Source organism: Branchiostoma belcheri, unplaced genomic scaffold (genome assembly GCF_001625305.1).
Source record: "Branchiostoma belcheri isolate BF01 breed outbred unplaced genomic scaffold, Haploidv18h27 scaffold102, whole genome shotgun sequence".
Taxonomy (NCBI): domain Eukaryota; kingdom Metazoa; phylum Chordata; class Leptocardii; order Amphioxiformes; family Branchiostomatidae; genus Branchiostoma; species Branchiostoma belcheri.
Genome location: NW_017802403.1, coordinates 230830 through 245108, shown reverse-complemented (window position 1 = coordinate 245108; position 14279 = coordinate 230830). Strand labels below are relative to the sequence as shown.

At 41.2% G+C, this 14279-nt stretch overlaps 1 protein-coding gene across 1 annotated transcript in view; it reads right to left on the bottom strand.

The window, feature by feature from the left end:
* The window catches only part of LOC109474800 (LIM/homeobox protein Lhx9-like), a 33709-nt gene extending 20657 nt beyond the window's left edge, over positions 1 to 13052 (bottom strand). The window contains exons 1-2 of the mRNA XM_019775163.1: positions 12602 to 13052; positions 11302 to 11654 (exon numbers count right to left, since the gene is read on the bottom strand). Coding sequence (XP_019630722.1) covers positions 11302 to 11654; positions 12602 to 12942 — 694 coding nt within the window. The 5' untranslated portion in view covers positions 12943 to 13052. The remainder of the gene's footprint in view (positions 1 to 11301; positions 11655 to 12601) is intronic.
* Positions 13053 to 14279: the final 1227 nt, after the last annotated feature.

The following is a 14279-nucleotide window of genomic DNA, read 5'->3' as shown; positions in this document are numbered from 1 at the left end:
ACAACATCCCTCAACTTCCGACAGTTATGCAATCTACAACTCAGGATACTCTAATGTTAAAACCGCAACGAGCATTTCTAAGGTCAATAATTTTACAAAATAATTGAACACGAATGTTTTTGTGCTTACGATATGGGTAAATCTCATATTTCTTCGAATTCCTTCACAGATGCACTGAGTCTCGTAACTGTTGTAAAATATACCAGGTAAAGCATTGGACAAATCTACGGTTGCGTCTATGAGTTTAGATACAACTGTTGTTAAGGTTTCGGTAGTGTGGAAGTCAGTTTTAAGCGACCACTTTAATGTTTAACAACACCTTCAGTTTCTAAACTTACCAGCATTTCCGACCACTCTCTGTCTTATGATTCGTAGGAAGCCAATGTCCGTAGATTAGATTATGAGATATGAGAATGGAACAATACCACCACAGCGGATAAAAATAAATCTTGATATTTGTGGTAAATATGTTGCGGTGTGTACTTTAAAGCCATCCAAAGTGATTTCAGGGCAGAAAAACAGAATTTTCAAAGTCTATTTTCTACTTATTCTTTTAAACCATCCTATAGCGTACTGATATCTGTGAGGAAAAAATGTGATATCGCTGACGAAAAAGAAAGAAGTAAAGAGGCTCTTCACGTAGCTTGTTTTGGGGCTATTTGAGGCACTTCAGGTACTCACGATTAGAAGAATGTGCTACGAAATGGCAGTAATAAATGTCCATATCACACAGATTTCCGGAATCGTTTTTTGTATTGCTGCCCTGAAACTGCATTGAGTGTTTTTAAATACAGAGAAAAAAGTACTCTTCCCAAGTACTTGTGCACGTGAGCTATTTCTGTATATATTTACGAAAACAATCTCCGGGAAAATGTGTTCTTCTTTGATGGATAAACTTACAGTGTTGTGAATCTTGTAAACTTGAGTTGTAAGTATATGTCGCTATTTTTATTCGGTATAACTCGCTATAAAGAGTCGATCAAAGTAAACTAAGTTGTTGAGGGCAGTTCGACGCTTGCTTTGGAGGTTAGAAGCTGTTTTGTAGTTCTTTTTAAAGATACTACTTCTAAAAAAGCTCTCCTGTTCACGTTTTATCTCATCAGAAACACTCAGGGGTTTTCATTTTTTTTTTTTTGTCTTTAGAGTTTTCATTTGTTTTTGTCTCTGAATGACACAGAAAAAGACCTTTATCTCTCTTCGCGGAGCAGACTTATCTAGACCCCCAGCCCTCGGCGCCATGTTCGATCCCGTTTCTAATCCAGCAGTGTCCCACTCTGGGTTATCTCTCTACAAGACTCGTCCTTGAACGATTACTAGTATCATTTACCGCTACCTTTCTTTTCTACAATATCTTTAGTTTACTTTTTCCCCCTTTTATTCCTCCTCACCTCCAAACGACAAGATTTCAGAAGTCAACAGTTAGGGAAACCAGGGCTCACAATCGGCACACACGTTTATAGAGTTTGTCTGCGAATTCCTCCGCGGAGTAGTTACAAATGTGCACATCCCAGAGCCCGCGATGACAGCCCCACTTAGACCCTATCACCATCTAGACCTTGTCCTACTCCAACCTGCGTTTCACCACGGTGCAAGAGTGAAATACTGCGACATAGATACAGGGAGTGTTGCTCTAGTTAGTACAGAGGGTAGCGCTTAGCCTCCATAGCATGCCAAAAACTGGGGGTTTGGGGGGGTCTTCAGGGTCTTTGGGAGCTTTTATGTGCTATTTTCTGATTGCATATAGACAACATAGCCGGCCTGGTTGAATTACCCCCGTTTTTAGAACTGAGCTGATCAGAAAACAGCCGAAAAGACCACCAAACCCCCAGTTCTATAAGCCTGCTACGGAGGCTAGGTAGCGCTATGGTTGCGTGAGATATACTGTTACTGTACGCAGTCCTACCTGCAGCTACCTAACCCTGTACTAACTGTTGTTTCTAGCTGATCCCTCTGATTGAAAGCTGTATTGGTTCTTTTGCAAACAAGAGCGCCCAGCCGGGTTTTCCCAGCCCGTCCCAGCGGACTACTTGCGCCATGATACATTCCGAAATGGCCGCTTTATCTTCCGAATGGGGACGGATTAGACATAAATTGAAGCAGACCGCTCCGCTAAAGCATAGATAAGACATTTCGGTTCAGTTTACATACAGCCCTTTTTCACCCGAGCACCAAACTAGAGCGTGTTAAGTCTACCCAGTTTGCCGGACGTTTGTCGGTATTTTGGGACACATCTTTGTTTTCAGGTTCATTTTAAGCTCAACAAAGTACTTTATGACATTCATAAAGTAAAAAAGTAAAAAAAGAGAGAAGAAAGGGCAACTAACAGTAGGTGGTAGGGAGTTTATAGTATTATTGTAATGTATAGATTCCTAGCACTTTGCATTACAATACAGCGTACCAGTATGAAATACTCATGTTTTACATACTGGACATCCTCTTGTGCATTTAGCCCATCTGGGCAAGAACATGCAATAAAGATTCATATATATTCATATTAGAAGTTAGAATAGCCATGGAGTTCTTGTTCTACTGTTTCCCTCTCTATCCCTCTTTTACAGATATTTTCATGGTCATTGCTCTGCAGAACTCACCCTACTAGTTCCACCACTCAGACCTTTTAAGCGATCTACTAGGTTCTCCACTAGCTCACACAACTTCACCGTCCAAATTCCTTGTTCGAAATCATTTCACAGTGACAGTTTCTTTCCCGGTACGGCCAAGCTTTGGACTTCCCTCCCTGACAAGTGTTTCCCACCAACCTACAATCTACAGGCTTTCAAATCAAACGTTCGCCGCCATCTCTTGACATAGCCATGTTTCTCTCATCTTTCTAGTTCAATGCCGAGAAGTGGTCGTCTGGGCCTTGCATTGAACCATTCCGTTAAAAGAAAAGAATAAAGATGCTAATATGGCAACAATATTAATGTATTTGTTGATGAGAGATTCTTTATCATTCATGTGAAGCTCAAATTCAAGCCGCTTTGCATTGAGGTCATGAGGAAAGAGGTAAGGGTCAGACAAGATATATAAAAGAAAAAAGATAACGTTTACATCATTTAAAATCCTATGGCCTAGTAAATTGATATAATTTTACACAAAATAATAAGCATGGAACGAGAACAACTATGCCTTTTGTAAGAAGCGTGCACAATGTAGCATTATATTAGATATGATTGGAAAAGTTCAAACCTATCCCATACCAGTCACCCACTCTTACATTAGTTAGGTTAAGCCTTATGAAAATGTAGCTAATTTTTACTTAGCAGTTGCCATACTTTGTACCCTGTACAAATGTTGTGCAATAAAATTATCACTATATTTTAATTCCTTTTCTACTCCATCTTTTTTGCGAGTTTTCCTGTTTTGCCACACTCGCTCCTCTTGTGCGATAAGAAAATCTGATATCGTGATATCGGGGATACAAAAATAACAATCGCTGTCTCCATATGAACTGAAAAACACAGTAGAGTCTGTAATACAGTCTAACCTCTGCGCTCCACGTGAAGCCGTATTTAGACGGGCCTGTACCCCCTACCTGCCCGCTCAGACTACTTCACCGTGCTGAGGTATCGGACGTGACGGGGAGGTTAGCGGAGATTGAATCGTCATCTGTCCGGTTGTTTTCCTTCCTGACACCCTGGGTTCCCCCGCCACCTCCCGGAGACTCGGCGATATGGAGTTTCTACAAACACGGAGATCCTTTTGAACCTCTCTTTTTAAACAAAGTCGGAGTGGGCGATTAGGGCCTTTCTTTCTTCCTTTTTTCTTTCCTCCTTCCTTCCTTCCTTCTTTTTTCTTTCTTTCTTTCTTTTTTTCTTTTTCTTTCCTCTTCTTTTTTTTTCTCTTTTTGATTTAGCTCATGAAAAAAACAGTTTTCTTTTTTTCTTTCTTTCTCTTTCTTCCTTCTCTTTCTTTCTTATTTTTTCTTTCTTTCTTTCTTTTTCTTTCTTTCTTTTTCTTTCTTTCTTTTTCTTTCTTTCTTTCTTTCTTTCTTTCCTCTTTTTTCTCTTTCTTTCTTTATTAATTAATTAATAAATTTATTTATTTATTGCTTTCTTTCTTTCTAAAATACAGTGACAGTCTTACAAAATTATGTACTCAATTCACATACGATTTAGCTCATATAAAAAGCAGTCAACCGCTTTCTTTCTTTTTTCTTTCTTTTTCTTCCTCTTTCTCTTTCTTCCTTCTCCCCTCTCTTTCTTTCTTTCTTTCTTTCTTTTCTTTTATCTACTCAGTGTTGGGGAGTAACCAAATACTTAAGTGGACGAATAGAAAAACGTAATTTCAAAATGGCCGTGAGTTTACCTGCAATATTTGAATTGGAAAATAAATCAAGAATCGCAACAATAAGCGAATACACTGTTACCCCATAACCATTGACAATATAACCATGATAACAGCTACAAAGAAATATTGATACAGACTTACCATCTCACTATTGTCACCTAAAGAGCAGGGCGCATCAACGTTTATTGAAACGCCGAATCTCCATATGTATAAATGATAAACGTGTGCCTTTTCCTTGTCATTGCATCCAAGATGACAAAAATCGAAATATTTTAAAGATCTGTCTTAATTACACTTTAAACTGTTAATGTTTAAGCACTATTCAATAGCTTAAACAGGAAAATCAGTCCTAGGAATGTACAAACTGACATATAATTATAAATAGAGACTGACATGTATTCAACGTGACTCAAATATAAATCCTGCTGTATCGTATCAGTTACTTTATCGTTTTACTGGTTTTGGACGATTCCCTCACTTACTTTATGCACACAGCAACAAACTTACTGAGACTTTCGTCTTCTACAGCTATAACTCGTTAGATACACTAAAGTTAATACAATGATAGTAAAATAATGTTTATCAGTTTATGTGATTATCAAAACATAAGGTTCAACTACCTTTTACACTAAGATGTATATAATTCTTACCTCATGAATTCACATAATTATACAATATGCGGATTGTCTATATGATTGAGTTATCGATAGATTTTGTATATGTATAGCTGATATAACCGCCCTTCGGCATAACACAACAGCGTACAGATTATATGTATCAAATGTTTAGGAGGAGGAAATAAAGGCTAATAAGTCCATGACGAAACGACATTTTAATTTACAAGTTTTGACAGGAAGGGCAGACCTTGTGGCTACGGATAATTTTGCAATAATTTCCCATTTTTATATTCAATTTATGGATATCAATTATTATAGTGGGTAGTATATTTGTCTACCTGACACCTGTTGGCAGCATAATTCTACATATTAAATGTTGGTTTCTGCTGGCTTTTGTGCATTAGAGCACTTAAACCAATCATCACATAATGTTTATCCTGTACAGTTATACAGTTGATAATTGTTATATCAATCCTATTGTATACGTTTTACCGTAAATACGATATCTGTTTAAGGATAGCACCCCTTGATTCTCGATGTCATATCTCGTCCAGTATACAGGATATATATAGAATATATGCATGTGTTGTATCCATGTCGTCCTAACAAAAATGGCGTCTAATGCAAGAGAGTATGTCGTTACTCTAGTTGAAAATTGCCAAAATTAAGAAGCCTGCCGCACCCAATATGTGACCTATCATGTCATTAATTCTGTAGCATCCAATGCCTGTTGTTCTAAGATTCGTTATATTTCGTTTCCCTGTGTCTCTTTGTGTTTTTGTGGTATTTATAGGCATGCTGTGTAATTTCAGAGCGGCAAAACTGGATTTGATTTTATAGTCAAATTTCTGGTCGTTGTTTCAATGTAGTATTGAATCAACCTTGTTCAGAATACTGATATATCTTCTCCCGTAGAATACTGATATATATGCTCGAGGCAAAAATACGTTGTCACTTCCAGAAAACGGTCGCTTGATTTGTCTGAATCCTTTTGTGTCGTATGCAGGTTCTAGCTATTTATGGGCGGTACCCCAAAAATAAAGGGACTCCTGATGTATTTTTAGTGCTTTTTGGGGCTTCAAGTATCAAATGATGACAAATATATACTAAGAAATGGCAGTAAATGTCAATATCAGACAGATTTCCCCAGAATATTTTTTTCTGTATTGCCGCCGTGAAATTGCATTGGAAATTAGGTTAAGGTATGTAATTTTCCTTTATACACATCGCCATACAAGCAAATTATCCAATATGGACACCTTTACGTTTATGTGCGGTTCTTCTAGTCACTGTACAATTATGATATACTGTTTGAGGTAACATATAACGTCGTGTTTCATAGGTAAGAAAAACAAAACTCAAGAAAGAAACAAAATGGGTTCTATATATAACAGTATAATACGGCACATAAACACATTAACATAGACAGGCATCACTAACTGCAATGATAACCAAAGCTACGTAACAAGATTACCACATATGACCGCCGACAAAAACACTAGCACACCCTAGTACTATAGCACTATGCAGCTTTGTCTGGTATTTGCGTATAACTTGTTGAGTGTTAGATGTAAAGAACCAAAACTCCTTTGTAAAAGAAGTATATATTTGTGGGGCTGTGAAAAACTCCAGATGTAAATGGATATTGTATATTCCTTCCGAAACATTTGGTTTATACTAAAATATTTTATTTTGTAGACACAGTGTGTCTACGTGTAAATGAAATAATATTCCAAATAAGCAATATTCAAAAAGCCCCTGTCACACACATAGCCAAATCTGGCCTCCCGACTACTAGCCGAACGCCCGCCAACCATGGTTGGGAGTAGGTCGGGAGCAAGGTCGGCTGTGGTCGGCTGGTGTTCGGCGGCCAGGTCGGCTACAGCTGCGCCAGCCGACTGTTTCAAAATGTTGAAATCATTCGGGAGGTTTCGCCAAGGTTGGCTGGTGTTCGGGGGTAGGTCGGGGCATAGTTGGCAGTCAAATTAATTGATTGTATTCCTATAGAAAAGTAGGCGTGGTCTATAGATCACTGGTTCAGCTGCTCCCAAACTTCAGCCAACCTTGGTCGGCTGTCGTTCGCGGGAAGGTTCTGAATGTGTGCATGTCTTGTTTTCTTTTCGAGAACGATTTGCGCTCTTGTCGTTTTTATGCCAACCAACTCGACCACAACATACCCGACAGTTCGTATCCTATCTACCCGCATAAATTATCACCTCATAAACACTTCACGACTGCTATAATTACACTGAACACACAGCCGAATCCCTGCAGTAGTTGTAGTAGTACTTGACACAAACAAAACTCGGCAAGGGGTTCGCAAATCCGCGCTACAGGTAAGGACTTGGGTAAATCTTTGTCCGGAAATCGCCAACACACACTCTACTTGTACCCTTGTTTACACAGACTAGCATTCAAAATATAGCTCAAACTTACTTAAAAAGACAAAACTCTCTAGGCCATTGGTTGCCCTACATAAAATGGTTTACTTGTACATTTTATGATTAAATTCTTAATGTGTAAAATTTTGCCCGAGCTTAATTGCATGTACAGGTTTAAAAGAAGAAAATAAGGCAATAGAGAATTTGGACATACAAGTACTGTCTGATCAACTTGTATACTACTACTACATTTGTTTTTGTGGGTTTGACTTCTTCTTTGAAGGCAGTGGATAATGAATAGTCCCACGTTCTGCATAATTAGTGGGTTTTGTGATCTTAGTAGAAACGTAGTTTCTTAGTCATCTTATAGATCGTAAAATGATGAGGAAATTGATGAATAACGTACTAATACATGCATCATCTATCTATGATCAAAAAATGTACCATGATGGGTTAAAAGAAACGTGTCTGAAGAGGTGTTATGTTTGTGGATGTTTCTTGGTTTAATCTTATAGATCGTAAAAGAGTGGGGAAATTATGGCAACCGTTTGAAATAACCTAATATTATCTATTTACGATCTACAAAATGTATCATGATGTTAACAAGAAACGTGTCTGTAGAGTTTTGTGAATATAATGATTTTATCAAGTGTCTAATCTCACAGATAGACAGTGGGTGTCACTGGAAGACGGACGAAAAATGCCCAGACTATGCATGATGTACAAAATGACTAATAAACTGGTGGACGTCCCATCTACTAAGTACCTAATACCAGCCCAGAAGAGAACAAGAAATAGCCATGCCTTCAAGTACCAGAGTTATCAACCAAGGATTGAGGTGTTAAAGAATTCATTATTTCCTAGAACTATTGCAGAGTAAAACTCGCTGTCACCAAGTACAGTAGGGGCATTGTCATTAGATAGCTTTAAACAATGTCTAGAGTTAGATGTTCAAGGGTTAGGTGTAACAAGTCGATCGGTGTAATGTAGCCAGCTGCCGCCGCGCCGCGTGCCTGCGAAGCTGGTGTGTTACGCCGAAAGGCGGTTATACCGGCTATACAGATACAGATACAGATACAGATGTACAAAATGACTAATAAACTGGTGGACGTCCCAACTATTAAGTACCTAATACCAGCCCAGAAGAGAACAAGAAATAGCCATGCCTTCAAGTACCAGAGTTATCAACCAAGGATTGAAATTCTCAAGAATTCATTCTTTCCTAGAACTATCGCAGGGTGGAACTCACTGTCACCAAGTACAGTAGGGGCATGGTCATTAGATAGCTTTAAACATTGTTTAGAGTTAGATATTCAAGGGTTAGGTGTAACAAGTCGATCGGTGTAATGTAGCCAGTTGCCGCCGCGCCGAGTGCCTGCGAAGCTGGTGTGTTACGCCGAAGGGCGGTTATACCGGCTATACAGGTACAGATACAGATACATTTTTGTAGGGCAGACTGACGGGGGCCTACGTGCCGGTGAAGTTGCGGGGAAAAAGCACAGGCAGCCCGAGGCACATCTAGCCGGGCCTACGCTGATTAAGTCTGGCACGAGACGCGCCAGAAATGTAGACAACCTTCCACAACACAGCGTCGGGCTTAAAGTGGCAGTGATTTTCCGGTAAGACACGACAAGGCTGAACGTGAACTCGCCCAGGGACGTGCAGGGATGTCAGATCTACGGGATATCATAACACAAACACCGGGCGAGATGACATACATGAGAAATTACATCAGACAGAATAACATACTAGTATTTTCTAAGTAGAGGTTTTGGCTTTGGCGTGGTTTAGGCCTTTTTATCGGCCTTTCTATTTTGTACCGATGACAGTCATACCTTCAAATATCAGAGTTATCCCTACTCTCCTACTTATTTTTGGCGTGTTTTTAAAGGCTTTTTTTATCAGGTATTTTTTGTACTGGTTTTTTTTGTGGCAGCCCAACACATCAAAGATACCAGTACCTGTATCTGTATCTGTATCAGTATAGTCAGTATAACCGTCCTTCGGCGTAACACACTAGCTTCGTATGCACGCGGCGCGGCGGCAGCTTGCTATATCACACCGAACGACTTGTTACACTCAATCTTAGCACATTTGATTGCAGGAGTTGTTCAAAGCTTTCTAGTGATGACGCTCTAACTGTGCTTGGTGGCAACGAGTTCCAGTCTACGATAGTTCTTGGGAAATACAAGTTTTTCAATACAATTCTTGGTTGATAACACACAAGGTATGAACACAACACTCACGCCGTGCTCTGAAAAAGGAAACAAATGTAAAACTGTTTTTTAAGAGTATCGCGATGAAAGGGCAAGAAAATGAACAAGAGTAAACACTCAACGAAAGACTTCTTTGACCACGGGGTCAAACAGGCACTAGAATGTTTCTCTTGTTTGCATCTTGTCGTGGTATAAAATCTAGGTGTCTTTCTTCTAAATTCCATTTATCATTTATTATTTCTTGTAGGCTTGATACGCGCCCATGTACAATGCCAAACGTTAGGACATGTTCCATGTAAAAATTATTTCCGTCGTGTCAGGATCGTGATGTAAGTTTACCGGTTGTTGTGGGAGTGTTTTATGTCGTGTCAATGTCGCACGGGAGTCGCGCGACGCGCTAAGCACGTGTGAAGTGCGCGACAAACCGACAGTACATCAATTTCCCAAACAAACACTGGTAAGTACCCGATAATTACCGACAATAGCACAACCGTAACACCTCCAAGTGCCCATCACAACAACGACTTGTTGACAAACCATCGCGGTCCACTGCCAAATATAAACTCTCTCGGTTAGCTCATCGAACGCTTTCTTTCCTAGACAATGCGTTCTTTTGCTATTTTTCCATCAAAGAAAAAATACAGTCACGCATAGAATGACAAGTAAGTGTTTCCATAAGGGGGTAGACTTTCTCTACCCTTATCTTTCGAACGACGTGTAACTGAAAACTTCCTGGTGAGTTTGTCAACACCAGATGACGAGTGGGGAGGGACTGAGAGGACACACAGCTCTGGGAATCGAACCCTGGACGTCACATGTCTAACCCCAGCTTTGATATCATACAAACTGCTTCGCCCATAACTGTCTATAGATAGTATGTCCTCTCTCATCCTTGCATACATAGAAACTGAGTGAAAAGTCTCAGTTTCTTTTTTTTTTTTTTGATAATTTTTTCTCAGCGGGGACAGCTTGTCGCGTTTTTTTATATTTCCACCTGGTGACAAACATTCTTTAGTGTCGTCTCCTTATCTCATAATAGCTCTAAACAGTGATTACAGGTAGGGGGGCTTCCAGGGCCGACACAGACAGACTACGTATTGTAGTAAGATCCACAGGCTTGGAAAACCTAGGACAAAACGCGTCCTCTTTAAAAACATAACGTTTTGTAAAGAGAGATTTTGAAGAGGGGCAGGGTCACGTAAATAGGTTAATGTTGTGAGAAAACCAGGACAGCTTTCTTTGACAGGTTTTGACAATAAAATTGATCATACATACGTTATACATAATGTCTAGGTGGGCACGACAATTTGAGTAACGTTTTGGAAATAGGATAAAAGATAAAAGAACCCAGAGTGCAAAATTTACCTGGCCACTGGCTTAAACTATAAGAAAGTAGCCGAGGAGTTATGAATACATTCAGCTGGTAAACCGTAATTTAGACTGTATTGTGTATGGTAAGTACTTATTTTCTAACGACCTACCATCCTATAAAAAAAAAGGTCGGAACTGAACAACTCCTGTTTCTAGTTTTTGTGGGTTTTGTCTTCTCTGAGAAGAAATCAGTAATTCAAACCACATTCGAACGTTCCCACCGACCAGAGAAGACAGGTCCGCGATAAGAAAGTTTACCCAGATCAGCGCACCATGCTCTAAACTGTTCTGCTCCAATGCCCGACTTGACACGACAAGAGCGACAACAAAAGATCCATATGTGGCTAATCGGCTCCAAACGTTTTCTTTCCCCAGAGTTACTGTGATGATAAGTGTTAGGGAGGAGAGAGTAGGAGAGGTTCTCACCTTGGATGTAGCCGTTGGGCTCCGGACTTTTACGTTTTCTCGGCCTGCCTTTATGTATGGCGCCGACGCCGTTGTAAAACTGCGCCCCGGTAGGAGACGTGGGGGTCTGCGGCGGGCTGCAAGCGGCTCCCAGGGGCAGGTGCGAGGCTTCCCCGTGAACCAGCGTCTCGTAGTCGTAGCGACAGTACACGGTGTCCCCGCGCATCCCGAACTGGTCGCCGGTGGTGAGGGGACGGTTACACGTCTCGCACATGAAACAGTTCAGATGGAACACCAAGTCCCGGGCACGCATCACCATCTCACTGGCAGAGATTCCCAAGTGACACCGTGCGCATCGCTTCACAGAAAACCGTCTGGCAGAAAAATTAAAAAAAGAAAAAAACAAAACAAACACGTCAACATTTTAACAAACTTTCACACATACATGATATATCAGGTCGACTTCAGTGGGCGTACGTACGTACAGTACGGAAAAATAGTTAATTTTTCCTACACAACACTTGAGAAGTAAATCATGTACATTTGTACTTTGCCGCCGACACTCCACACAATACGGCAGTATACAACATTGCTATTGAAATGTAGAACACTGTAATTTACTGATAATTCACTTCAGGCTAGTAGGTAGTTGTGTGAAGGACTTTATGAGTCGTTTTAGCCTCACTTCGCTTGGCATTTTGTTACAGGGGAAATTCCCCTTGGGGGAACAGAACACATTTGTCGTCGGTCGTCTGAGAAGGAAACTCGAAGATCCGTTTTTTATCGCTGAAAATCAGACACGGCTTAGCTTACTAAAAGTTACTTCGTTCCTTTTTTACTGTAAGATTTAGTCAGATGAACAGTGCTACTTTGTTGGATCAAGGTCTCTGTATAATGTCCTTGGTTGTATGTAAAGCTTTTAAAAACACCGAACACTTCCATAATTCTAGAGCCACAACAAAAATAGCGAGACACAAAAATTGTGTGTTCGCTGTTGTTTGAAAGGCTACAGTTTTGTTTCGGATATTCTACAAAAAAACTTGTAGCACTTTTTTGGCGTAGTTTGATCTGAAATTGGCGAGAAAAACATCTGACGAGGTTTCCTTCGAGTTTGTGATGTTTATAATTTGGTGGTTTGAACCGGACATTAGTCAGAACTACTACATGTGACTGTAGGTTGTCTAGTCAATAGAAATACGGTTCCTTGAATGTTACTTGTTTATGAGAAGATGTAGCTACATTTACATTTCTGAATTATCGATATTGGATCTAGGAATACGAGTAGATTTCTGATTGTTAAGTGTACTACGTCAACACGAACCTGTAGTAGTCTTGTTTGCAGTATATCGACCCGTCCTTGGCGAAACATGTCAGTTCCGACTCCAACCTCAGTTTGCATTCACAGCATTTCAGACAGTGGAGGTGCCACTGCTTGTCCACGGCCAGTAGGTAGTAGCGGTCGACGATCCTGCCGCCGCAGCCCGCGCACACACCAGGCTTGTCCTCGGGGTGGACGACCGGCATGGCCCGCCCGTGCTCCGCGCTCGCCCCGCTACTGCACCCCGTCGGCAGCGTGGTGATATCCTGCAGGAGGAAGTCGTCAAGGGCAGTTGAGGAGACCTGAACCTCACAAGGTTCCCCCGCGCAGTTACACCCTAGCATGTAAAAGCAGTGACGGTGTCGTTATACAAGAAAAGAAGAGAATATCTCTGTACGATCAGACTATAGAGTGTACGGACGGTCTGGTCACACACACGCACTAAAGACTGTCATACAGACCCGCACACTACTATCGTGGCTCCCCTCGGAGTGCGCAGGTCACAACAGCTGGTTCTCGTAACACAACACTCCGTCAGCCCGGGCCAGCCCTACAACTCCCCGCCTCTGACAGCCCACTTAGCGCGAGACTTGGCCGCAAACTAACGCGAGACTTCTTTTCACGAGCATCTACCGTTTCCCTAGCCTCTACCAGGCTTCGTGAAGCGGCTGGAAAAAGTAAAAATTGGCCAAATAGACAGATAACATACAAAAGTAAAGAGTACAGTTTGTCGCTCCAGTTTTAGCCGACTATCTCCCCTGGCATGTTATCTGTCTATGTGGCCAATTTCTACTCTTTCCAGCCGCTTCCCGAAGCCTGGTAGAGGCTACCGTTTCCTAATGTTTCCTAAGGTCTTTGATAGATACACTAGTTTTAATTCCTAGCCTTCAAAAATAACAATTCTGCACGCTTCTGTAAACATACACCGCCAGGACTTGACCGTTCTTTGGTACCTCACAGTTGACCGTGAACACAATCGTTTAAAATATGACGGCTGCAGAAAAACCCGCGGGCGAGAATGTTGCTTACTCACCCCAAACAGCCCTGCCAGCAAAAAAGGAAGTACTCCTATCTCGATAACGATCTAATCTTTACCGCAAAGAGTAGAAAAAGAAGGCGGCCATGTTATGTTGCGTCCTCCGGTCTAGTATACAAAAACACGCTACCAGACACACGCTTTGGTTACGACTTTGTACAAGTTTCTCGTTAAACAGTAACTGTTTTTAGGGGCGATAGTTTGCGTGCAGGAGTTTTTAAGAGGAAAGGAAAACTGTCTGTTGGGGGAAGGAAGCAGCCCGCTGTGGGTTGAGCCCCACACACGCGAAACCGTCACGGGAAGCCGGAGGTACAACACATACCCGTAGCCAGGATTTTGAATGGGGGGGTTCTTCCCACTGCTTGAGGGGACCTCGAGCGCCGTAGGCGCGAGGCGAGCGCCGAAGGCGGTTCCTAGGGGGGTCCGGGGGCATGCTCCCCCGAAAATTTTGAAAAATGAACCTTCTAAAATGGCATTTCGTGCATTTTTGAGAGGTTTTGCAAGAAAAAATTAGAGATGAATTTTTATTCAATGACAAAGGCAGCAGTTTTCTACGATTCCAGTCCATCTTTTCAAGAAAAATCTTGGACCTTTACATAAAAGGTGGACCAAAAGTGGACCTTTGAGCCTTGTGGGGGGGGGGGG